The sequence below is a fragment of the Choloepus didactylus genome, chromosome 1 (assembly GCF_015220235.1).
Source record: "Choloepus didactylus isolate mChoDid1 chromosome 1, mChoDid1.pri, whole genome shotgun sequence".
NCBI classification, from domain to species: domain Eukaryota; kingdom Metazoa; phylum Chordata; class Mammalia; order Pilosa; family Megalonychidae; genus Choloepus; species Choloepus didactylus.
In genome coordinates this window covers 48,355,898-48,383,187 of record NC_051307.1, presented here as the reverse complement: position 1 = coordinate 48,383,187, position 27,290 = coordinate 48,355,898, and the positions used below count along the sequence as shown (strand labels likewise).

At 35.2% G+C, this 27,290-nt stretch overlaps 1 protein-coding gene across 4 annotated transcripts in view; it reads right to left on the bottom strand.

The window, feature by feature from the left end:
- The window catches only part of CADM2 (cell adhesion molecule 2), a 1,163,401-nt gene extending 1,137,244 nt beyond the window's left edge, over positions 1-26,157 (bottom strand). For 3 of the 4 annotated variants that reach the window (XM_037833793.1, XM_037833816.1, XM_037833802.1), the window contains exon 1: positions 25,508-26,157. In XM_037833793.1, the coding sequence (XP_037689721.1) occupies positions 25,508-25,568 (61 nt within the window). In that variant the 5' untranslated portion in view covers positions 25,569-26,157. The remainder of the gene's footprint in view (positions 1-25,507) is intronic. The other variant, XM_037833809.1, reaches the window with a different exon arrangement.
- Positions 26,158-27,290: the final 1,133 nt, after the last annotated feature.

Here is a 27,290-nt window from a genome sequence, read left to right as displayed (position 1 = left end):
CAGTTGAATTATGTTAGGCAAAAGTATGACTGTTATGATTTTTATTTAGAGGTCAGTTATGGTTTAAGGAGATGGGTGTGGGTGCCAAGTTGACAAGGGGTGGTTAATTTCATGTGCCAAATTGGCTAAATTATGGTGTCTAGTTGTATGGACAAGCAAGCACTGGCCTGACTGTGACTGTGATAGTATTTCATTAACTTAAATAATGTAAGTTGATTTCATCTATGGCTGATTACATCTGCAATCAACAAAGGAGATTGCCTTCAGCAATGAGAGAAGTCTCATCTGATCAACTGAAGGCCTTATAGTGAGAAATAATCTCAGAAAAAAGAATTTCTATCTCTACTTCAGCCAGCCATTTTCTCCTAGGGAATTCACTGGAAACCATCAGAGATCCTAACTTGCTGTTTGTCCTACAGAATTTGGGTTTGCCAATTCCCATGATCACATGAGCTAATTCTTATAAGAAATTCTTACAATTCTTATAATAAATCTTAGTTCTATTTCTCTGGAGAACCCTAACTAATCCAGCATGTGTAAAGGTACAGAAGCGTAAGAAAACATACGTAATTTTGGTAATGGCAGAAGCTCAGTGTAAGTAATACTCTCAGAGAATGGGAGGAGTGGTTAGCAGTAAGTGGCTAGCAGTTGGGGACAGAATGAGAATGACTTTTTTTGTCAAATTCAAAAGTTTATGTTTTAATTAATATTTAAAAGAGAGAGCCTGTAGAGGGCTTTACAAAGAAGAGAAAAAATATCCAGGCTTTTTTTTTTTTTTTTTTTTTAATGAATATACCCCAGGAGACAGTGTGGAGAATGGGTAGGAATGGGGAATTGATGAGAAAATGTAGGAAGTAGAGATGAAAGACTCTAAGGATCCAAACAAGGCATTGGCAACTGAAGTGGAAAGGAAAGATCACATACTAAGGCTTATGGATGAAGTTAAAGTGGAAGATAAGGAAGATAGGGAAGTCACGGATGGCATCGAGTATTTTTTAGCTTAGATGTTTGGAGGGGCTGTGATGGCATCAATTCAGATCTGGAATTCTGAAGATGCAGAGGGCTAGGAGCAAGGTAGTTATCTGGAAAAGATAAAGAGTTCATCTTTGGGTATGTTATGTTTTTATGTGCCTATGTATCTTTCAATGAAGATATACAGCAGGCAGTTAATAATGAGTTATAACATGGGAAACAGCTCAGACCTGAATTTGTGGGATTAATCAACATAAGCCCTCAGGCTCTCATTTGTGCCTCATTATATAAGTCAAGCGATATATTATTTGCTTTTTTTTTTTAACAAATTCTTTCGTTTTTAATCTGAATTCTTAGAATCAAATTAGAAAAAAGAAGTGAAGGAAGCTACTATAAAGGCAAACCCAATGCACAATTAGGTAAGAGACAGAAAAGCTCAAAAACTTTGTGGAACTCTTATGTCTGCTATAACAGAGCACCAGATTATATGTCGCTGAGACATTAAGGAAAGGTGAAATTATTTTTAGCATTTTCTAAAAAGGAAGGCAAAGTATATCGTGAAAAGGTTGTCATCAAAATTGGTAAAAAGAGTTTTCCAGTTGCCTGTAAAGCTTATGTGTCACAAATGATTTTCCCAAGAAGTTGGAAACATTATGTTGCACTGTTGGAGAATTGAAACATAATATTTATATTCCTATCCTAAGTAGAAAAAATAGATAAAAATTGTATTCATTTTAACACAACTGAGGGAACTGATTACTCAGGTCACATTATGGGGAACATAACATGTGCCAAGACTCTGACCTAGGCAGATTTCTCCATTGAAGGAAATGGGTTATTCTGTCTGTTCTCTGGAAAAATAATTGTATTAATTCCCTTTTAAAATAGCATTTGAAATAACTGCATAACAAAATAAGTTCTTAGAGTTGCGGTAATAGCAGATGGTAATTAAATACAATGAAGAAAACACTTGTAAAGAGATAAAGCCCAAAGGTGATTTAAAATATTGGACAATTTTTCTATAATAAATAATTTTTCAAAGCGAATAATAACACAAATGTATATCACACTCTGGCTGTTTTGATGATTCAGAATATCCGTTTTTCCAATTCACCATCACATAGCTAAAATATTTATAATATTTATAGCCCCAATTATTTTGTATATAGAAATTGCAAGAATGAAAAATAAAAATTGCAATGCAATGCAAAGGCTAAGATTTGACAGAAAACTCTTCTGGCTGCCATGTCTGAGTTGACAAGTTAAAAGGCAAAATAATATGGATTAAATGCCTTTACATCCTAGCAGGTGTCTAGTCATCAATAATATTCACTGAAGGCCATTGTGTTTAGTGCACTTCTCTTCATTTCCTAATTCCCTGCTTGGCTCTAGGCAGAAAGAAAGGAGAGGTAGACAATGATTTCTGACACCTCTAAGAACTTTGCACAGAAAAAAGCTTTCCTTGCAATATGCAGGTATTATTTAATCAACATTCTCCCAAAAGATAGCCATTGGATATCTCATGAAATTTGTTTTATTAAAAATTGACTTGTGTGAATTTGAGACATAATAGTAAAATTCCAAAATACTACCCAAGAATAATGAATTCTGATTTTCAATTAATGAAAAATAAATGTGGACAAGAACTTTCCAAAAGTTCAAACTGATTTTATTGGGATTTATTTTTAACATAACATTTTCAGATTAGAAGATACCAACTCCCAGAGTATTTGGTGCAAAATAAGAAACTGATGAAAAATATCTTAATATCCATTTTAGTGTTCTTTCACTAAAAGCACACAAATGATACATAAGGAAAATAAAACACCAAGGATTCAATGTTCAAATAGAATATGTGTAGAAGTTTTACTATTTCATTTCAAAAGGGGTGTCATAAAAAACCTCAACTAAGGTGACAACCTTTAAAAATATTATGTGCTTTGTAATTCAGTAAAATATATTACCATTTTATAGTTCAGTATTTATTCTATTTTATTTCTAGCAGAGAAAAGCAATTCTGTATTTCTATTAAAAAATTAGTTTTATATCTCCAGACTAGTACTATTTTTACATCAAATCTTTTCCTCAGTATAGGCACATACCTATTAGCTTTTCTATAATATTCACTCAATTAAAATGTATTTTAATGTATTACATCATAAAATACATATATCAATTTATATAATAACACATAATATAAAAATGTTTTGTATTATATAACAAAGTCTAAAAATGCAATTTTACATGCTTTATGTGCTTGGTAGCAGCACATATCCTAGATTTCTAGGTTTAATCTAGATATTTAGTTCATATCAACTCAAGGCTACCTGCATAAATCATCATAAAAAAGTATATTTATCAAAACAGTATTTTTAAATTTATGCACTCATTTTAATTTTGAAATATAAGAAATGGGGTTCATTTTATGGCTATACCTAGAGTCTCAAATGAGTATTTCATTCAGTTAAAAAAAAAAAAAACTCGCTAAAGAATATATTCTAAGGCCTTATAGATGATTAATCCTAGTAAGAGTTATTTTCTTGCTTAGAAGTTCTCGTGTAACATCAGAAGGACAAAAGAAACCATACTATTCTCATTCAACTAAAAGACAGGAGAAAGGGGAGATATTCAAACCTTGGTATCCCAAATGTGTACATAGTATGTCAGCTACAAAGCAACAGGATGGCCATTTTAAACTTGATTACATTATTTAAATGTCATAATATAAATATTGTGGATTTTCTGCATAGATCATCTAGTTCCAAGATAATCTGAGCAGGGTTTCTCTTGCTGCTCAAAATAATGCCTTCTGCTAAAATGTAATTGAACTTGAAACCAGAAAAAAAAAAGAGAGAGAGAGAAAGAGAATATGGTCACTCCCCAGACCTTGACAACAGCTCCCATTTGGGGAGTACACTTCTTGGCTATGTTGCTGATATTTAATTTCATTTAGTTTCTCAAGCCCTTCTATACAAAAACAAGACGACTCTTTCTGGGAATATATTCTATACTTTAAACAAACAAAAAGTCTCTTCTTAATACATTTGGTTTTATTTTGAAAGAAGAAAGAACAAAAGAACAAAAGCAAGCAGGGAAGGAGAGAAGAGAGGATAGAAGGAAGAGGGAGAGGGAGGGAGGAAAAAATAGGCAAGTAGAACCTGTTTACACTCAAATAAAGGAGTGCTCTTCAAGTAGTCTCTCTATAGTTATAGACTATCAAAAATTATTTACCATCAAAGTACATTCCCATTCAAGCATTTCCACAGCCACACTATTATAGATTTTTAAACAGTAATATACTGCATTAACATTCCTCTCTTTTTAGACTTTCTGTATCACGCTTCTCTAGCATCCCTGCCCAAACAACCTTCACCTTTAAAATGATAGAACATAATGTTCCATTATTTTAAAATTTTCTGTGATATTTTCAGGCTTCTCCTACCTTTCTCATTAGATTACCTTTTTCTTTTAATTCTCATAAGACCCTATTTAAAATATCTTACAAAATTACCTCTAAACAACATGTATCCAAAATTTTGAGAGGTTAATGCAAATTTTGAATTTAACAAACTTTTACCTTTTCTTAAAACATCTGTATCATTTATTGAGTGCTTATAATTTTCTAGACATGATGACAGGCATTTTACCATGTTAGCTAATTAACTCTCACAATACTCTGTGAGAAGGATATCACAATTCTCATTTTTCAGGTGAAATACTTTAGACTCAGAGAGGTAAAGTAATATGATCAAAGTTATCCAGCAAAGCAAGATCAGAAGCCATACTGTCTAATTTCAAAACCACCGCAGACTATTAACTTCTGCAGCTGGACCCTTTGGTAACATTTCAGCAACAGTACAACATAAAACAATAGCATCATTATTATTATAATCATCACCCAAAAATGAATAAGATAGAATCTGAAACTGGAAAATAATCTTGCCAAAATTGAGAACATGCACATGTGCAGAAATTCCTCTTATTTGTTTATATTTTGATATTCATCATAAATTAATTTGAAGGCCATTAATAAGTAGGGCAAGGTGATCATCACCCTGAATTACATTTCCTAATTCTGTTCTTTCCGAGACAAGTGTAAAAGCCACAGGCTTAGCAATGGGTGGAAAAAAAGAATGTTCCCTGCAGCTGCAGCTGACTTTCTGGCAGACTCGGAAAGCAACTGTGTTGGCAGCTTAACCAGGCATCTGGGGCTGTCGGTGAATTAATCTGAGGACTGACCTTCTAGATTGCCCATAAACACTTTGCATTTGCCGTGCTCCACAAGGAAGGGAATTTAACTCTTTGTGTGATTATTATTAGAGGTTATTATGCAGTCCTCTTTGAATTAATCAATATAACCTTTCTTTAATGACATATTTTCAAAGGAAATAATAAGCATATGGCTTTGTTTAAGAACACATCCTATTTTATGAAAAGTGAGAACTTGGAATTAGTTACGACTTGTGCAAACCGGTTGCATGAGCTATCTAATGATTTGAAGCCCTTCAGTTCTGTTAATATATCTTTAAGAGGGCACACTTAAAAATCATCCAATAAAGATGAAAAATGCATCCCTCCTTTTAGAAACTAAGACAGCATTTTACCACTTTCATTCTAAAGTCTAGAACTCCTGCCAGGAAATTATTTCTTAACTAAAACCTAAGTACTCCTGAAGTAGTTTAAGATCATCTTATTTGTTTTGAGCCTGAATGACTATTAAAAAGCAACATTATGTCACTTTGTGTAAAATAATCCTCATTTATTGAAGTCCATTCCTTGTTTACCCAGTTTTTTTTTTTTTTCCTCTTGAAGCTGATCATTTGGAATAATCTAAGATTTTTCATAGGAGTGTCTTACAAGATTAATGTCTCTTCAATGATCCCTGCTCTAGCTATTTCTGTTTCTCTTTTACAAAGGACAGGGTGAAAAGTTAGAAATGCAATGAATTAGCAAAACACACACATTTTTAAAACAAATGGAATCATGTAACAAGATTTATTGATTTATATACTTGTATTTCAATAAATATGCCAATATCAATTGATATCAATGCATCTATTAATATATACACACATAATACTCCTACATTTTTAAAACACATGGAATGTTCTATCAGAATTTTATGAACACTACAATTAATATCTTTCATCATTTTATAACACTGTTTGATTAACATTTTCATTTAATGACAAAAACTTTATCATATCTTAATCTTTGCAAAATATATCCATTTATTTTATTTTAGCTTCAGATTTGGAATCAGTTTTCAGTTTGAAAAAGACCTTGGGGATGGTCCAAGTCTAACATCCCCTGAGCAACTGACCCTAGAGAGATGAACTGTTTCCCCATGTGACAGAGAGCCAGTGGCACAATCATAATCAAAGCTTGAATTCTTGATGCCATATCCCTTGTAGTTTCCATTTACACTATGCTACCTCTGAAATAAGTTTTAAATAGGGTTGAAATGAGATCATATTTAAACCCAAAGTGCAGCAGAGCTTATTTAAAGTTTCATCCAATTTTGCTATAATGCATAATGTAACTTACGTAGTACTTCCCCTTTGGTCTTTTAGGTAACACGATTTCTTTTTATTTCTTTTACATAATTTCAGTTATAATTCCACAATGTCAGATAAATTTCTGATACACAGAAATCTGACATTTTGATGTACAGAAGATGATAAATAAGTAAATATATAGAGACTGAACTATGTACTAGCAACAATAGATGGCTAAAATAGGAAATACATGGACACTTTGAAAAATGTTCTTATGACACTTAAAGTAACTTCAGCAGGAAACATGTCTTGCTTCCCCTTTTATTGTTTTAAACATTCAGCCAGCAGGATTGTGCTTTATTTTAGTGTCATATGATAAATACAACTTCAAAATTTTCAAATAACAAGTGATCTATAATCAAACATGGAATGTTATGTGTCCAAAAAATGACTTAAAGAGCTATACTAAAAGGTAACTAATATTAAGCAAGGTGCATTTTAATTAAAATTCTAACTTGATTTCTGATCATTATAGGAAGTCATTCAAAAGTAAATCTTTTTTTATTTAAAAAATAAATTCATATTCATTCATGCAACACAAATTTATTGATCAATTGTGTGCCAGACAATATTCTAGAAGTGGAAGATAAAAACAATAAACAGCATCTCTGCACTCACAGAGCTTAGTATCCAGTAGATAGAAGGCAGAAAACATAAACAAGTTAACAAGAGAACAAGATAATATCTGATAGTGACACTAATGTCTTAGATAATGTCATGGGAGTTCCTTTAGATTATTAGCACATTTAGATTAATTTCTTGATGTTTAGGTTATCAAATATAACTTTTTCTTTTTAAATGTTTGTCAAAACTTGCTAGTTATTTATTTTTATTTGTTTAAGTGAAATGAGAAAATAAAATTTTCTTTTTCTTTAGGTGCCTTCAGTCTTTTATTTATATTTAAACTTTGGATAAGGAAGGTGGCTCCACAAAATGCCAAGTTCCCCCCAAATATGAAGATTTTAGTTTCAAACATGTTCCCTGCTGTATATAAGAAATATCTGATGATTGGCATTAGGAATTAAATGTAGAGACTGCTTTTGAAAGATTTTGTTCTGTTTCTAAGTTAACATCTCATGAAAACAAATGAATGATTTAAACCATTGCTCTGTTTTTAAGAACTGTTCTGAGTGGTGGTTTTCCTAATTTCACATCTGAACATATGTAGACAATAATAAGATAGTTTTTGAAAAGTTACAATTTGTAAACTGTAAAGCCACAATAATAAGAGCATCTCTTGGGAGTGAACTGCAAAAAACAAGCCCTTCCTAGTTATTATATCCAATCACTTCAACATAGAGAAACTAGAGCAGTAATTTTAAGAAAAATTAGATCTTGATACAATCAGAACAACCAGAGGAGATATATTTAGAAGGAATCCAGTTCGATATAAATTGTACACAAGAGTATGGTAAGTTTGTGGTAAGGTATTTTCTCCAAACGTTTTGCATTGCTTTACTTTCAGTTATATGTGTTTAATGTCAATTAGACCATGTTATGGTGTTAGAATTCTTTGTTGCCAGTAATGTTCTACTAGGCTCAAGTTCTGGACATGCCAGCCCAAAGATCATCCTACATTTTTATTTAGTTGTATTAAAATCCCTTTCACCATATGCAATATCTGTATTCACTGGCTCATTTTATATCAAGGCTCACTGGGAGATTCTACATTCCATCAGTATAATGAAGACAAATATAATTAAAGGAACAAAAGATCTACATCCGTCTTCTCCCTTGTACTGTTGATTTTATTCTCTGAAATAATCAGTTCCTTTTCCAGCTTCTTCACCTATTCTGTTCTCTTACTCTGATCTCAAAAGAAATCCAGCAATCCCTTCCTTGCTGTTGTTTTTGTTGTTTTGTAGTCTTGCTTTAAAAGTGAAACATCTTTAGATCTATGCAACATACATCTTTCATCATTGATAAACCCTGGCAAGATGAAAAGGAACCTCTAAAAGATTCCAAAGGAGTGTTCAGAAAGATAAGATGAGGTTCTTGAGGGGAAAAAAAAAAAAAAGACAGGCCAGAGTAATGTGTTTGCTGCCACTGATTACTAATAATCAATGGCTATGCCACATTGCCTGGGATTAATCTTCATGAAAATAATTATGAAGAAAGTCTCTTCTTTTTCTGATACAGGATCTCCAAGAAAAAAACTAATAGCCACAAGAAATTACGAAAAATGCACAGCACATTTCTGGTGTTAACTCTGGAGCCTCAGTCCAAGGAGAAAAGCATATTGTTTTAGTTTCTTCCCTTCTAATGTCTCTAAAAAAAATAAGCAGTCACCAGAGTAATGTTATAAGTTTTTATATTTTTGATATTTAAGAAATGAAATAAAATAACCTATAGATTTTCAATATTCTGGCTAGAGAAAAAAAAATTTTAAATATAATCCTTAATGGGTTAGGTAGTATTCACAAAATACCATGTTTTATTTAAAGTATGGTATATTTTAGAAATAGACAATCTAAGTAGTATTAGTCCTGATGACAGTCTCATTTAAATTTCCACAATATGAATCCAGTATCTAAGTTGAATGTTTTCTTATTAATATTGCTTCCAAAATAACAACTTTCAAAGAAGACCAATGTATAAACATATTATATATTTTTGACATGTACATAAAGCAAATCTATGATTACCTTTCATAATTTCCTTTACTCTCATAACTATAGCATATAAAAGGTAGAAAATATTTTGTAACACAAACAATTATTACCCCAGACATAAAAACAGAATTTTATATAAGCTTAAACATGTTATCTATTTGGTCTTCTTCATATTTTAAGGCAGTATAAAATGTGAGTTACCTAATCCTTCTTAAGGAAGTTTCCATTTGATGGAAAATGAAGGAATTCTTTTGCACAAATAACACAAGTTCTCTTCTGCTTTCCCCCCACTGTGAACTCTTATTTGATACATGTTTAATCATTGGCACTTATCCTAATACTCTGTAACTTCTATTTTATTTGGAAGGCTAGATGTAAGCACAGAAATCTTGCTGCATTTTTACTTAGGTTTATTAGTCTAGAAGATGCTCATCTCAGAGATTATCTCTCTACATTTTAGACAACAGCTCATGGAAACATTTTTAAATTCTGTATTGATTCTGTCTTCTGCAGATAAAAGATATGAAAGATAATAGAAAACACAAAGTTTTCTCCATAAGAGTCACTTTTCTATTGAGGTAAAACTTAAGAGATTTTATGAGCATGATAGCAGCAAGGAAGATTAATTATGTCAGAATTAAAGAAGGATATAAATTATTTTTGCCCCCATTTGAAAGGATAGAAATGCAGAACTGCAATTCTACAGGAGCACCTGGGTAGAATGATGAAGTAAGTATTTCATTTGATGATGATGTATTTCATTTGATATGATGAAGTAAGTATTTCATTTCAGATGAAGTAAGTATTTCATCCTTACTTCCACATTTTCATTAGGGACTAAGTTATACGCTATCACTTTTCCAAAAGTGTCACAAACTCATTAAGCCTAGTTTACAAATATAATAGCTACAGTGATTTGCATTTGTTACAATATGATTTTAATAGATTAATAAATGAAGCAAAAATGTGCAATCCTTTATAGGTTTTCTCTTATCTGCATCCCTTAAACATAAAGGTGGCTAAAAAAGCTATAATTCTTTCCAAGATGATATAGCTCATAATACCAATGTACTAAATATACATGGACAGTGGATTAATTTTGTTTGCTTGTTTGTTGCTTATTGATATAGTTTTATACAGGTGTGTTATTTCATTTTGGATTATTAGGTACTACCAACATCATTGGAAGGCAAAATTATCTTAAAGATATCCTGAAACATGAAAAGATTAGCTGACAGTTTAATCGAGGCCATGTTACCTGACAAGGAAGTAAAGTAGGCAAACAATTTCTTTTCAAGAAGAGTGGTTTCTTTTTTCCTTCTATTTAAGCATTTAAAATACTTTTTAATATTTCAAATAATATAAATATGATTTCCTTGAGCTTATAATTATATTAAAGCAACTCTAAACTCTACAAAAATTTTACCACGTTATATTATGACTCATATAATAGTAAGAGATTTGGTAAAAAAAAAATTGCTAAGGTTTTAAAAAGACTTAATATAAAAATCTGATGATTTCAAATTTTAACATATATTAAATATTAAACAAATAGGGAAAGTTGTAAACTATGATATATTTTGCTGATTAAAAAATATTGTTTTATCTCCTGTATGAAAATATTGTTGAAAACAAGACACAAAATCAATATAAACTTAGTTAAGTAATAAAAAGTAATGGCAGTAATGGCATTATGACATCAAAACTGTTATCTTGCTTAATACATTTATTGTATGAAAATATTTAATGAATTGAGAACAGAACCAAAGAAGCCACTAAGACACAAAGATGACAGAACAGCACCACCTAGTTCCCTCCATAAAAGCTTCCAAATATATAAGCATCTCTGACTTTTGAAAAGTAAATATATTTTTAAAATAAATCATTTAGTTTAAAACTGTACTTGTGCAAATTACCCCTGTAATATAGAATTTATTTTAATTGCTTTAATTTTAATGTTTCATTTAAAATAAAAAGCAAAATTAAAGGCAATGGTTAAGCTAAAGTTTCTAACTGTGCATTGTACTGCTGTATGTAATCTAAATAGAGTAATTACACATGCTAGATCACCACCATTATGATTACAAAAGTGTGTATCAAAAAAAAAAAAATGCACAGGGTTACCTTGCCAACTACAACACACATATCAACTATTCCAGGGGTACCACTGGCCAAATAAATGATAATTTTCAAAAATATCTTCAGTCTGTTAGAAATATATCATCATTCCTATCTTGCTGTCATCAGCTAAAGTCAAATACTAAAAAAAGTAACATAAAGACCTAGAATATTTGCAGCATGCTCATATGATTTTATATGTTCCCTCTTACAACTTAAAGAATTGTTTATAAAATTCATTTAGTGTCCTCACATGGTATCCTCTTCTGTTCGCCAGCTCTGTTTACCAAATGATTAATATTTCAATCATATTCAGGGCAGACAGAGAGTCAGGCAAGGTTTGGGACCAGCATTTAATAGGAACTCTTCAAGAAGCCATATTATAGTAGTACAGGTTTTAATCAGGCACAATATTTTGTAATATAAGCAAGGGACGGAGTTTTAATATATATGAGACAGTACAAGGAACACTGTTTCTAGACAGGACACTTTAAAAATGTTTTCCCTGAGGCATCAGCAGCTTTTTAAATGACTGTCACTGGTAACATCAGAATTGCTCAAGCAGAACTCCAGCTCTAAAAAACTAAATATTGTTGCTTGTTACATAGATCCTTCTCACAGACCTCTTCTCCCTTACATTCCTCTGCTGACCTGGTCATCTACTGTTCTGGCCCAATGAATCTTTATGAAATTAAATGAATCATCCTCTTGAACACATCGGTTAGAAAAGAGCATGCTTGAATATTTCTTGTTCACTTGTCAGCTTCTTTCAAGTTGTATTAATTTAAAAAAAAAAAAGGAAAGAAACTGGCATCATACTGAGAATGTTTTCAGGATAAATGACGAAGAAATGAGAGCTCTTTAATCCCACCTTAAATAAAAATTTTAAAAGCCCAGTGAGGCTTGTAGTATCGTTGTTAAACTAGTGATTTCACATCTTCAGTAATATATCCACATTCTGATGCTGTTAAAAAAGATGTTACTATAAAAGTAGAAATTTTATTTTTATTTCAGAAGAAGAAAGAATCAAGGCATTGCGTGTTTTTATTTGTTTATTATATGTCTCCACCACTGGACTGCAAGCTCCATAAGGGTAGAGACTGTCTTCATCTTATTCCCTTGTAATCCAGCACTTAATGACTTCAAATAGGTATTTGTTGAATGAATGAATCAGTGAATGAATGTGTTATGCTGAAAAAAGCCAAAGGCTAAGAATAAAATAATTAGAGTAATATTTACACACACTCACATTCAATTCATGGAAAAGTGAAATCAAATTTAAAATTCAGAAACCCAATTCAGTCTACTACTTAATAAAAATGACTTTAACAGAGTAATAATTTAATTTTCAATCCTGATCTATGTATGCAATTTATTGAGAAAAGAATGTGTGACTCAAACTCTGGTTGATGGCTACAAAATCAATTTATAAAACTTATATTAATAGAGTAAGAAAAGCTCTGAAATTTATATAGGCACATATATCAGAAACAAAAATTGTTTACATGTGTAAACCCTTTAAACACTAAAATTAAATTTTGGTAATAGTATTTTAAGAATGTGCAGTTGATTTTATGTAGGCTCTGTTACAAAACCTCCTTAGGTGGAAAGTAAAAAGAAAAATGCCATTTCTGCAGTTTGCAATCATCCATAAGATCCCTCCACAATACATTGCCAAAGAGCAGATGAGGTTCCAGCTTCTCAATATACAAGAAACTAAGCTGCAAGAGAAGTAATTTGTTGAAGTCCTGTAAGATAGTGGTGTGGCTTCAATGAGAACTTGGGTCCCTCAATTCTGCCAGTATGTTATATGCTGCAGGTCACTTCCAAAAATCAGTCTTAATTAGATAACTCCTCCAATGATACCTCCTTCCTCTACAGAACAGACAACTCTCACCACAGAATGGAGGACACCCACCAGGTCAGCCTCACTACCATTTCATGCCTAACTGCAATTTGGCCATGATTGCTTCCTATGTTCCACTCAAGAATCAAAGGTATCTATTATTGCTTCATTCCTCTAACACCAAGTCACTCCCATTGTCCATCATGGTGCACCTTGGTGATGAGAAGGTCATAGGAGGAAATACCACTAATACCGATCTCATTTATTCATCTTACTATAAGACCATCATTAAAGGATAAAATGATTAGAATTCCCAATTTGTCCATACCCATCAAATACAGTTGTATTACAACATATATTATAATACTGTCTTTTTCTTCTGTGATAAGCTGTTCTGCTTTATTGGTAGTTTACACTTGTAAAGCCAATAAAATTAGGTAAAACAAAACATTAATTTAAAATAAATCTGATTTTAGTGACCTTCACCAGACCTCTAAAACTATGAACTTCTTAGCTCTCTAGCAATACCTTTATCTTAGCTATTTCATGGAAGTGAAATGATACGAGAATGGCAGTTTCACACCACCATTTAGTCTTACCTCATCCATAGCATTTCTATATTTAAGAAGAAAAGGCAAGACAGTAGACATGAAACGATCCTCTGTAAATTTTATGTGACCTTTAAAAATATGTTTGCAAAAGTTATTGATCACACAACTTCTTTTTCCTGCCATATAGCACCAAATCTTTCTTTAAAAGACAAAGCATTTATCTGCATTCTTCTAATGAATATTATGGATGGTGTTTTCAATTAGGTGACTGGAAAGAATGGTGTTCTGAAATGCTTTAACATTTAAAATATCAGATAAAGGTCTTTTCTTTCTTAACATAAAATGAGACTTATTTGAATGGCTAATTATGACTAGCAGTGTTGAGAAATACGTAGATGTAAATCTTTCTCACATTTCAATTTTCAGATACTACATGGTTACCCTTAAAAAATTAAAAACATGTCACATCTAACCATAGATTTATAGGAATATAATAAAGAAAATTCAGTAACATATTAAAATAATTCTTCATCAGATGAGGTTCCAACTTAGACAACAAAAATTACCTCCTAAACTACCTCACCTGATAGTCACTAGAATATAGAAATGGACCAGGAAGGGCTGAATAGCAGCCATGTTAGAAAAGGAGGTTATTCTTGCATGGCTCTTGCATCATACAGACATTCACGTTTCAATGGAAAGCAGGATTTTAGGTACTAATAGGAACTATGGGAGAATCTAGTTCTTAATATCAACTTGATAAAGTTGTAAACTGAGCTAGTATAACCTACTCTGAACACTTATTTACCGAATACATAGTTCTACATGAGGATGATAGAATGATTTCAGCACCTAGTTAGCCTAGTTAATAATATCTTTCCAAAAACTGAGAGTAAAAAATCCAAAGGGTTATCAGTGAAACTGATTTTTCAAATGTTAAGAAAAACTATATGCCTTTTAAACAAAAGCCACATTTTATATCACAATGATTTTTTAGAAAAAAACATTCTTAAAACACTTTATGTGAAAATATAGTCACTACAAATTGTAGAAAGTCTTTTCTCCCTGGGTAGTCAGCTCCCAGTAACTGCATTTAAATTCTCTTCAAAGAGCAGTTAATATTCCCATCCTACCTCCCTCTGTCTTTCAAAATGAAAAACGGAAAATAAGTCAAATTCAACCACAGCAAACGTGTGTCCTCAATTGTGGAAGCATGACTAAGCATTACAAAAAATTCACCAATGTTTAAATTTTTTTTTAAGGCCTTTAAATAAAACTGATGGAATCCCCCCCAGTTGACTGAGAAAAAAATATCCTAATTCTGTACTTGAGGGACTAATCAGAGAACCTCTTCTCTGTAGCTTGGCAATAACAAAAGCAGGTCAGTCTGCACTGATAATCCGGCAGATCAAGGTCAGCTTGTAATTCCTCTCTGTTTATATATTTACACGGAAATGCCAGCTACTCCAAGTAGAACAATAAAATGATTTGGGCTTGTGTTTACCCAAAGTCATCATCAGGAATATTTTGGGAGCTGGTGATCTTTAGTAAGATAAAAATAAAAATAAAATAAAAATTACTATGCCAGAGAAATCAGGGAGAGTCTGGGGGACACAAATGTTTACAGGGCACATTTGAACTGCCTATGACCGAAGGGGATAAATCTGTATTTTTGTAAAGTACATCACTATTCAGAATCGTTATGCTTTTTAGTATCCATTTGTGTCCTCTCCATGAACATTACATACAACTGAAAATTCACTGCAAATATTATTCCATTCAGAATACTGTATTGTCATTTTGGCAATTGTAACATAAATACTTAAATATTATTTGGATTTAATTAAACAATTGTGTCAAGATTAAATGCAATAGGAGAACTAATCAGTGGAATTAAAATGTTAAAATAAAGCCATGTTCCAGACATTCTATTAAATAGACACTTGTAATAAAATGGAATACTAAGACTTCAACCCTGCTCTCTAGAGGCTTATATTTTACTTGAGAAGACAGATAGATAAATCTGTAACATTCAGACGTGAAAATAAAAATATGTGAAGGGGTTATATAGTTCATAGGATAGCCAATATAAAACACTTTGTTATCTCATGAAGTAAGAAGGTAAAAATGCTTAAATTAATCAGTAAAGGACAAATAACATGCTTTTTGTCTACTAAATCAAATACTCCAGATTCTGGTCAGAAATCCTCACAATAAAAAAACTCCTAGAGGATCCTGGGCACTGTCAGTACTTTCCAAGCTACCACTAATAATCTTATGGCTTCAAAATTAATTGAAGTGTACAAATAATGAAACAAAAACTGTTTAAAATATTTAGTATGCCAATTTACTAAATGCTTTTCATTATAGCTCCTGTAAGTAAAAGGAAAAAAATAAAAATTGTATTTACAAATTAAACCCCACATTTTCTGATGGCATAAGACAGGGTCAAAGAGCACAATTAATACAAGTGCACTCTCAAACGCATGCAATGTAGGAAAACATCCTCCTTATAAATGGTGACATATACTAAATGAGATGATTCTTGTAGCTATCACTCCACAAATGAAATCTTTATGAATAAAGATGTAAAGATGTTCTCTCTCTCTCTCTCTCTCTCTCTCTCTCTATATATATATATATATATATATAAGTAGTTCAATGTTACTCTGTATTTTCACAGTGGTCCAAATTGTGTCCAAAACAACAACAGATAATATATTCTCTCGAATTTGGTAACCCACTGGCATGTGGCAGCCCATGAAGACTGCAAGTGATTAATACTATAAATCTATAAATCTATAGCTTCAAATAATAACCAGCATAACTTCAAAATCCCACCATAACAAAATGTATTAATGGACTAGTTAAGGAAAGGAGTATTGACAGAGGAACAGTTTCTGACTCATCTTTTTGTTTGAGAGAGTTAAATGAACAATCCCTATTCAGAATAAGGAATACACATTTTCAGTCATTATTTTATTTTATTCCCAGAGCAAAGACTATTTAGAAATAACAGATACTGTATTATGAGTCACAATGGTGAATTTCATTCTGTCTTGGCAGGGTAACTAGTTAAGTGTAGAATGTGAGTAAATGCCTGCTATACTGGAGTCATAGATATATAATTGCCTTCAGAAACATCCTTCTCTGAATACCACCTACACATTAATACATGACAGTGAACTTACAGCCAGACCCCTGTTCTATCCCACATGATCCCTGAAAAGGCTTTGAAATGAGGACACGTGCACAATTAAAGCACACTGAATATCACAGTACATGTAACAAACTAGAGTATTATGAATCCTTAGGGGAACCTCATAGAATAATACATTTTCTAAAGAAAGCTGCACATGAGTAAAGGGAATCTAAAATGCTAATTAGATCCTCTCAGTGAATGCTATAGAAAAGTTGATTCTTGAATTCTGAAGTTGGATAAAGAATGGAACATTTGTATACAGAAAGACTGAAGAGAGGACAAAAAAAAAAAACAAAAAGACCACAATTTGATATAATAGCCCCTCAAGAGATGATTTACACAATTCATGAGAAAATAAATGATGAAAAATAAAAATATAACAGTGGGAGAATTCCAAACCTCCTGAAAGGGTTAAGTATGAGAACTGATTTCCTATTAGAAAGGGATTATGTAACAACAGAGGGAAATACTCAGCCTAGCATATGCTAATTTAGTTGGTTTTGCCAGTTTTTCTGTGTGTGTTTGGCTGGCTGACTCACATTCCTTTCCTCCTCTTTTAGCCATTTTTATTTTGAGAATAAAGAGGTTCAATTCTCAAAAATGCAATAATAACAAAAACAAGTAAAAACATATTCTATGTGCTAAAACATTGGAGTACACACCTAAGGATTAGAAGGAAAAACACACAATCTGTAGTTATTCAGTACATGTCCTCTATCAAATCTCCCTTTCCTCAACTATTCTGCATTCCTCATTCATTTCTTTTAATGGGTCTTTCAGGTTGGGAGCATGGTGTGTGTGTGTATGTGTGTGTATTATGTTCTTGGAGACTGTAAAGGTAGCTGAGTTGCAATTCAGACTTCAGCATATTAAGTAGACTGCAGTAAAGGAATGACAATTAAATAAGAAATTCACCGTACACTTTCTTGTTTGCTTTTAAATACAGATATACTGATTTGTAACACATTATCTCTCATTTCAGCATAAGTGTAATAGTTAAGATTGAAAAGCAAAGGACATAAGTTTGTGAGAATGAATGCAGAGTATGGGTGTCATGGACATTTTCTCTCAGGGGACAAGCTAACGTAACATATGAATTTATTAAGAAAGTAAAAGTATATTTTACACACTATACATTTTAGACTTTGATGTTTAAGTAAGCAATATGGGAGGTACTCGCATTTTTAAATGCAAATATTTTAAGCCAAGAAGCTAAAAATATTTTTTTACAAGAACAAATTAATTGGCTTTATAAATTACACTGAATCAATATAACAGTTATTCACCTAGCAATTGGCAGCACATCCTTATCAGAAAAGGTGCTTTCTCACTGTTCCAAGGACGACTGTAGATAAACAATACACTGTTCCTGTAAATTAACTATTGTAAAATATATAAAAATTATTAGGGAGCCAATTTGACCTATAAAAATGCCTTTTGTTTTCTTATAATATGAAATTATTCAATCACACTTGGCTTTAAGATTTTATTTTCCTCAAAGAAACAAAATGCTTATTTTAATTTTCTTAACAATCCCTAATGACGTCAGTATCTAGTCGCCAGAATAACGCTTCAATTATGACTAAATAGAGGCTTCCTCTCCAGCACTGAAATGGTTGAAAGATAATTTAAATATTTAGGTTAAAACTATTTGTTGACTCAGAAAGAGTTATCTCCAGTGTTGAATAATGACTCTTAATATTTACTTCAAAAGACCTCTAAAATATAAGGTGAATAATTAATGGCGGGCTTTTTCTTAAACTCTATAGTAGATCTCCTTACAACATCAGCCCTTGCCTATTCAGGTAGTAATAGGTTTTCATCACTGAGGTTCATAAGCACAAAGGAAGCTCCAAAATAAATCAACTCTGTTGAAAACTCAGAAATTGTAAACCATGAGGGAATATTTGTGTGTGTTTTGCATATTAAGTGGAAAAGTTAATTATCATTATGCTCTAAGAAAAATTTTTCAAAACCTACATTTTTAACCTTCATCAAAAGAGTAAAAGAAAATAAGTGAAAACAAAATAAACTCTCACTTTTTCCCTTATACTTTATCTCTGAAAGCCCCCAAACTCTGAGTACTTACAAAATTTTTTTCAAAAAGTATATCAGTCTTAAAAATAATGGTATGCTTAAGTTATACATATTCATGTATCTACATATATATGTGTAACTATATGTAGCATATACAAAAAATATACATATATAACATTTTAATAAAAAGAAATGACAGGAAAATTTCCTTTCTCAAAAATTTCATCTCTGATTTTAGCATCAATATTTAACTGATACTTAATGAAGCAGAACATTTTCCTCGCTGTTTCTAAATATACAATATAATTCTAAGATGAAACAATTCATATCTGTTTATAGAAACTGAATATATTAACAATACCAACTGGGCTCGTTTCTTGAATAAAAATCAATATATCAAATAAGTTCAATTATTTTGTTCTGCAGGAAATAGAATCAAAATAAACAAAGATATATTAGTTATTATCCGATAGGTTTATTTGACAGGTTTCCATGGTAGTCTGTATATAACCCTTGGTCCACAGCAGTTTTTTTTTCAGGGAGCTATTTGATGATTTTGCCTGTGTGATAGAGCATATTGTTCAGAGAGGAAATGATCTCTACTGCTATGGCATAGCAGAAGTTCCACTTCTTCTGGTAAAATGTCATAAATTACACTAAAGAAACTATCTGAACATACACTGCACAGTTATTTACTATTACTTTGAAAACTGTTGTATATTTAAATATAGGAAACACTTTAACAAGAAAAAGAGCAAAGGAATGATTCCTTTGTCACTAAAAGGAGAGAGGGACACCAGAATACTTTCCAGCCCAATGGTTATAAGGCCCAACTCCTGTAAACAACCGCATAGAATTTCTGTTTTAACTTTGCTATTCATCTTCATTAAACTGACCCTTTGTTCCTGTTAGTCTGCATGAAAATAAAACATTTACCATTCATTTCAAGAAAATGTTGAACAATTTAATTAGGATTTATTTATTTCATTAATCTCTAAGCAAAATTCTTATCTCTTTTACTTTGTTATTAACTCATGTGATTGCAAATACTAGAGATTATTTCTGGTTATAAAAAGCTAAAGGATCGTTCATGTCCACTACAAGCTATGAAAAGACTCCCCATTTCTCTCTCATGCCACATGGCTGCTTTCCTGTGTGTTCGCTGCTGCAGAGCACATTAGGCCTGAGATGCCATTTACATCATCACACAGCAGGGGGCTTCAGCTGCCACAGCTCTAGGTTAATCCTTACCCACTTCTTTACAGGAGGAATTTGCAGAAGATGCCTTTTTTGGTACTATAGAACAGCACTCCACAAATGCTTGACATTTTCAAATAAAATGTTGGCAATGAACTTGTCTTTTAAAATATTTTAGGTTAAATCTGTAAATTTAAATTTGCCCTTCATTTTTTCATTGAATGAGTTTGTGATCTAATTTAATGTAAAATAGCTTGGATTTTTTAGACAAGGATAAGAAAAAAAAATGGGTAGGGAATCCTATTGTTAAGAATGATTGATCAGATTGAATTAATTTCAAGATATAGACCAAGAACTATTTATATGACACTTTGCTATAGGAAAACTGCTTCATAAACTACTATAACCTATCAAATGTCAAAATTAACTCTTCCATAAATTATTTAACATATGAGCACTGAGATATTATGAAGAGAAGGAGCCATTTAACTCCATCAGAACTAATTAGGACATACATATTATTCAATGCAACACTAATATGCACCTAATAAGTAGAAGATAAAGAGACTGAACAGATAAGTAGGGCTCAGAGCTTACCTTCAGGCTTAAATTAGTAATCTGTGGACACCAGAGCTGTTTTAAGGGGTAATGCATTACTTGCAAATTAAACCAAGGACTTCAGACTTCAGCTCGTGAATTCACCTTCCTTGGTTTGTGATTCTCCTTCTCTCTGCCTTTCCAGCCAACTCAGCCAGCTGCTTCCAAATGTGAGGATTTGCCAAGGAAATTTAACAAAGTTTATTACAACTAGGATTCTTTCTTAATAAATATAATAGAATGCATGTCAGTAAGACCAAATAAAACATAAATATGATAGAAGTATTATGTAATTTTATTAACGTAGCCCCAAATCCTTTAAAACTGAAACAAAAGGGTCTTTTATCGGGTACCCTACAGACCTCATATTTTAAATAGAAAACTCTTTTCAGTTGATGTTAATTTCAGACCACTTTCAAATGCATGCTCAGGATATCTTCCAAAATTTTTGCACCTCCATTTTGCTCTACAAGACAGTGATTTTCTTCTTTAAGGAAAATGACATTATCTCACTATTTAAATGCAGGGCACCTAGACTTCAAGCACCTCATTTTCTAGTGTAGAACACAGAAAGGGAGTATCTCAGTTGATGCTTAGCCTACATTCCCAGAGTTCTAATACTTGTAGAAATAAAGAAAAGACAACGAAGACAACTTACACATCCAAATACAAATTAGTTTAAAACCTCATTTGTGCAGGGGAAATTTTCTTAGATACTAGGTGTCTGGTGTTTGTCATTGTCATCGGCTCTTACCTACAGATTCCACTTTTCAAAGTTGCTGCTACTGAAAAAAGTGAGGAGAAAGCTATATCCCAAAACTGTATTAAGCATGTGAAATGAGCTAGACAAGACTAAGGATATTATGTGTAGAAGTAAAAAATTGGGAGAGACATGTTTATAACATGCTTCCCAAAAATGTAGGGGGAGATCCATGACATATCCTGAGGTAAGTGATAAATATGCCCAACTGACCCATAATCTGAATATATTTCTTTTAGCATGGTAAATAACATTAAGACCCCAGTTTTTGCTTTGGATGTGTTTTTGCGTAAGAGTAACTCCAAAAAGGAAATACAGTTCTTACCAAATCAAGTCTCTCTACATGTGTCTATTTTCTGGTTATATTTTGTTCTTTCTTTTTTGCTCTATTCCTGCCCTCTCTAGGACTGTTTCTTGTGCTGAGCAGGACACTCTCCATCTTTGCAGTGCCCCCTTAGACATGGAAAGGGATATAGCTTCAGCAAGAGTTAGCAATTGAATTGGATCTACTCTACAGTCAGGAAGAGATTTTAGTTATAGATCAGAAGCTTTTGCACTCCTTATTCTAAAGGAATTCATTTCTCTAAAGTGTCCCCTGCCCTCATCCCAGATTTTTCCTCATTCTCAGATGAGGAAAAAACAAGAAAGAGATGCCCTATAGCTTAACATCAAATCAAATTACGTCTACATTCCAAAGTTATACTTCAGTCAGAAACATACGCTTATTTTCTATCTAAATATCCATTCCCTAAAGGCCCTTTGAGGACAAACTGGTAGATCTTATAGACAACTATTTCAGCCTTGGGTTTTTCTGTTTGCTTGTCCCCCCTCCCCCCACCATTATATCACTGCCTTGATTCTCACCACTGGTTTATCACTTTACCTATTAATAAGCAAATAATGATAATAATTTTGCTTCTCAGAAAAATAAAAAATTGGTGGCAGTGTAAAACAGAGCAAATTAAAACACAAAGAAGATATGTTTAAACAAGTCTTCTGGTCTAAAATAATGCAGACTGCAAGAAAGGAAAAGAGATAATAATGCAAGGGATAAATAAATTGATTAGTATAGTTAGGTGACAAAATGCCACCATTAGACTAAGAAAGCCTAAGGAGGTTCTGACTAACTGTAGTATTTGCCTAGTCATAACCACCAGCTGACACAGGAGCCTCCATCCAGCCAACATTAGTTGCTCACTATTTCCCACCACCTTTCTTTCCTTTCACATAGAAAGGAAAAACCTGCTAAGTATTTAATCTGTGTCTAGGCAATAAAGCCTTCATTTTACAACCTAACTGAGTCCTAATAAAACAGTAGGGTGGTGGGAGAAACATAAATCTAAACCCTGAAGCAATGCTTTCAGCCAAGGCAAGAGAGGCATGAGCAATTTGAGCAAGAACTGACAATATCAACAAAGTGTGATGTGTCTGTGGAACAGTGTTTGATAAATGCGAGGCAGCCATAAACATGAGAAGACAAGCCAATGGTGCTTTAGGTCCCTCCCCCTTCTTTTTAATCCTCTTCTCTCCTTAAGTGTATTACTATGGGCTGATCTAAGATGCTCATAAGTATACAGACAAACAGATATGGTTGGGCTTGTGCTCTTCCTCTCGTTATTGTATAGAAAGCTTATTTATTTATTTATTTTTTTGGACCTGCTGCTGTTGCTACTGCTCGTTGCAGTGGTGCATTTTCTCTCGTAAACCCACATCCCTTCCCCACCCCCTAGTCTGACCTTAAAGCAGCACTGTCTTAATCATTAGTTTGCATACTTAATAAAAGAGACCCATGCCCTAAATGCTGTTGACGGAATCTCTCCAGGTAGAGAAAGTAAATCCTCCTCCAGGCTGAGAGACGCATCAGCAGACAGTTATTTTGCAGTGCACTGAATAGACAATTCACAGGAAAATGTTGAAGCCAGAGCGCAGGCGACCCCCAAGTGCAATCCGTTGCCCACATGCTCTACAATAAATCTTCTCGCACCAGCCCAGCAGTGTGTGCAGTGACGTGCCGGGGCCAGCACACACAGATTGGCAGGGAAAACACATCCAGCGGTGTCGAATTTTCATCGCAATCACCAAATTAACTGATTTCCCCACATCACACTCCCCCACCAGGCGCACGCCGGCGCGCGCGCACACACCACATACAGCAGAGCTGAGAAATGCAAGTTACTGCGAGGTGAAGCGAGGTCTCTGGGAGGATGTTTCAGCACGGATTAGAAATCCAAGTAATGTGTCGGCCAAGAGGGTTACTTGTGCAAGGACGGGGTGTAAGTGGTGGGAAATGGAACAAGGGGTAGGTAAGCAGGGAGAATGTGTTATATGCTTTCTCGGAGATTCTGGCACATGACACATCTGAAATTTACATCCAACATAAAACGCACAAAATGACCACAAAATATTCTAAGAGACATCTCCGTATGGTCAGCTAGTCAATTCAGAATAATTCTGCCCTCCACCTCTTTGTACATCTTTAAATATGCATTGATAAAATATGATCCCCGGTCTATATCCCGGAGGAGGGTGGGAGACAGGATGCATTCCAAGAACTTGCTGAAAGATGGTTCATTGACCTCATTTAAATCCTCCAAAGGCCCATTGGGTTTTGCACGGCTGTGGGTCTACGTGTGTCTAACTTTCAGATTCCTTTTACGCAGAGATAAATAAATTTGATCAACTTATCTTTCCCACAGATATACAAATGATAGAGGGTTAGCAAGAAATCAAGACTCTACCAGCTTAAAGAAAAAACAAAAATCTATCAACCATCATTTCACGTCCATCCTCCTTCTATCTCACACTCAAGCCACATCCCTATCACTATACTCTTCAAAGCAACAATCTTCCGCCTTCCAGCCCTTGTCCACCTACCCCAGCACGTTGCCTCCTCCGCCTCCTCCACCACCCAAAGTGTCCTCTTTCCAGGCACTCCTACTCCGTGCATTGCCATTTATTTCATAATCAGCATCGCCCTCCCATTCCACATAGCCCCCTCCCCCCCCCTTGTCCAAAAGAGAGGGGCTGGGAAAGAGAGCACCCCAATTCCCTAGACAGCCCACATCCAAACCCAGTGATTTCCATAATAAGTGTTCTGTACGGTTCTCTCCACTGCGGTCTCAGGGGTTCTTAAATTTCACGGGAAAGGATAATATTAATTACGGGGAAAAAAAGCGGCAGAGAAAAGACAGAGAGGCAGTCAAGTAACTGCTAGGGTGTCTACGGTGTCTATACTCCTTTTCTCAAAAAAATGAAAACGACACAGACGGAATAATAAAAAGTCGATTTGTTGATAAAGTGGGTTTGGGTCTTTTTAATTTTCCTTTCCTCCCCTCTGTTTTTTTTTTTTTTTTTTAATTTCTGGGTTTATTTATTCTTTTCTAGGTTTTATTTATTTTATTTTTTTAATTTTCATCCCAGACACAGAGTCCCCTCTCTCTTCCTAGGTGAATGACACATCTCACAACACATTTCCCCCCCGGCGATGTTATTGCAATGCACACTGTGCTGCCGCTGCTGCTGTTCTCGCCGTCTCGGTAGCTCGCTCCCAGGCTTTCACACACTTTTTAAAGACACACGGATACGATGGTGGTGGGTAAAAGGGAAAAGAAAAAAAACGACCCGAAAAGGGGAGGTTAAAAAGATGACAAGAGATGGAGAGGGTCGGTCAGGAGCGTGATGTGGGAGGTGGCAGGTGGGGGTTGGTGGGAGGGAAGAATGTTCAGAGAAGGCACAAGTTGCCAGCCAAAAGGCGTGGGAGGGAGGGGGTGTCGGCGGGGATGAAGAGTGAGAGATGTAGGAAGCTCAGGTGAATGAAAAGGCGGAAGGGCCGCGTAAAGGGCCGACTGCTGAGAGATCAGGTCTTAGCCAGCGTCTGAAATTCCAGGGACTGGTGCAAACTGCCACTGCCCCCTGCCGCACCGGGGAGTAGGAGGAGGGGGGTGGAAATCGCCGGGGACTAGGGGACTGATAAGGGGAGTGTGGAAATGTGGGGTGGAGTGGGGATGATGGGGAATGGACGTGAAGTTGATGCTCCCCGCGGCGGGGCGGGGATTACCTTGTAGCAGGAGCCCGCAGATACTGTAGAAGCGGAGAACGGCGCTGCGTTTCCAAATCATGGTCCCTTCTCTAAAGGGCTGGGGGAGTAACGAGGAGGGCAAGGAGATGCTGGTGAGTGGGACACACGAGTGCAGGGCTCCGCCGGTGTCCTCCTCGAGGCGCCCCCCGGACCCACCGTCCCCGCCGCTGTGGTGTTTGAACCGCCGAGCGGCGGCAGCAGAAGCGACAGCGGCGAAGCACCCGCAGAACCTGGTTTCTGTGGGCGAAATAGTTTCTTCTCCTCCTGCTGGTGGTGCAGCCGCGACAGCCCGTCTGGCAGGCACAGGTTTGGTGCTCGCCTTCTCCGTGCGCTCTGCAAGTCCCAGCGCCTGGCCGGGCTAAAGGAGCAGGTGGTGCAGGGATGCCGGGGTGTCGGAGAAGGTGCAGGCGAGGGCTGCAAGGAGTGGGTAGGTCACCGAGGGGAGGGGTTGGGGAGACGGGGAGCAAGCAAGCAGCAGCCGCCGCTCACGCTCCTGGTGTTTCGAGGTCCTGGTAGTGCAGGAGGCAGTGGTGGAAGCAGCGCTAGTGGCAGTAGCGGCGACAGCGGCGGCGGCTCCCGGATGCTAGAGCTGCAGCGGCGACGGCGGCGGCGGCAGCGGCGGTGGCGGCGGCGGCGGCGGCAGCTCTACAGAGCACCAGACACAAGGGCAAGCTCAGCTCGGCGGAGGCCCCGCCCTCTCCCAGGCCAGGAACAGACACCGCCCCCCGGCCAATGGAAACACACCCGCCGACCAGGCCCGACCAATGGGAAAACGGGATAGGTGGAGCCAAGCGCCGGGAAAAACAAACAGGCTTCTCAAGGACCTTTCGGGCAGGAAGAACTGAAGATCCCATTCACGCACCCACAGTGGGTCTCACCTCCTTAGACATACCCCTCCCTAAACATCAGGGGGGCCTCAGCCTTCATTAATCTGTGCATTGCACTCGGGATGAGTTCAGCCAATCGCCACCGCGAGGGGGCGGGGTTAGCCAGCTCCCCAGCAGATTCTGGAATCTGTGGTGCCTGGGCCGGGTCCTGAGTGCGAAGTTCTTGTGCGCAATTGGACTTGTAGAGCAGATGGTGGCTGCACCTACCCACTCACCAGCTGCAGTACCAATCTCTGACGCTCCCAGCAGCCAAAGGGAAAGATTGCAGAGGGCGTGGGAGAGGCTAAGTATAGGGAGCGAAACACCTACCTGCCTGAAAGAGAAAAAAGTTAGGGGTGGAGGAGGTTGTTTTCTTTGTTTTTTTAAATTCTGAATTTTGACTTAGTGTAGTTATAAATCTCTGTAAAGCCTAATGGGTGGCAGCTTCCACTCTGGGATCAATTGGAAACCCAGGTTCAAATCCCAACGCTGTCGCTCCTTTGCTTCATAATGTTAGATGATTTAATTACGTTTTAATCTGAAACCTCCTCAACTGCAAATCAGGGATAATAATACATAAGTCAAAGTTGTAAGGATTAAGTGAGAATGCAAACACATGAGTACAGGGCCAGGTAATGTGTAAGTGCTTTATAAATGATGGCTATAGCTGTTTTATGTTTCTAATTTAGGATAGCATGGAATTTTAGACAATCCTCTTTAAATGTTTTAACAGTGGCTTAAAGGAAAGGAGAAAAACATAATTGCATTTTCTTCAGGGACTCAACCAAAGATGGTCATAGCAAGAAACTCCAACAAGCTGGAAAGAACCACCTCTATAAATTAGCACCCTGAAATCCATCCTTTAAAAGAGGTGATATAAATGAGCAAGACATAAA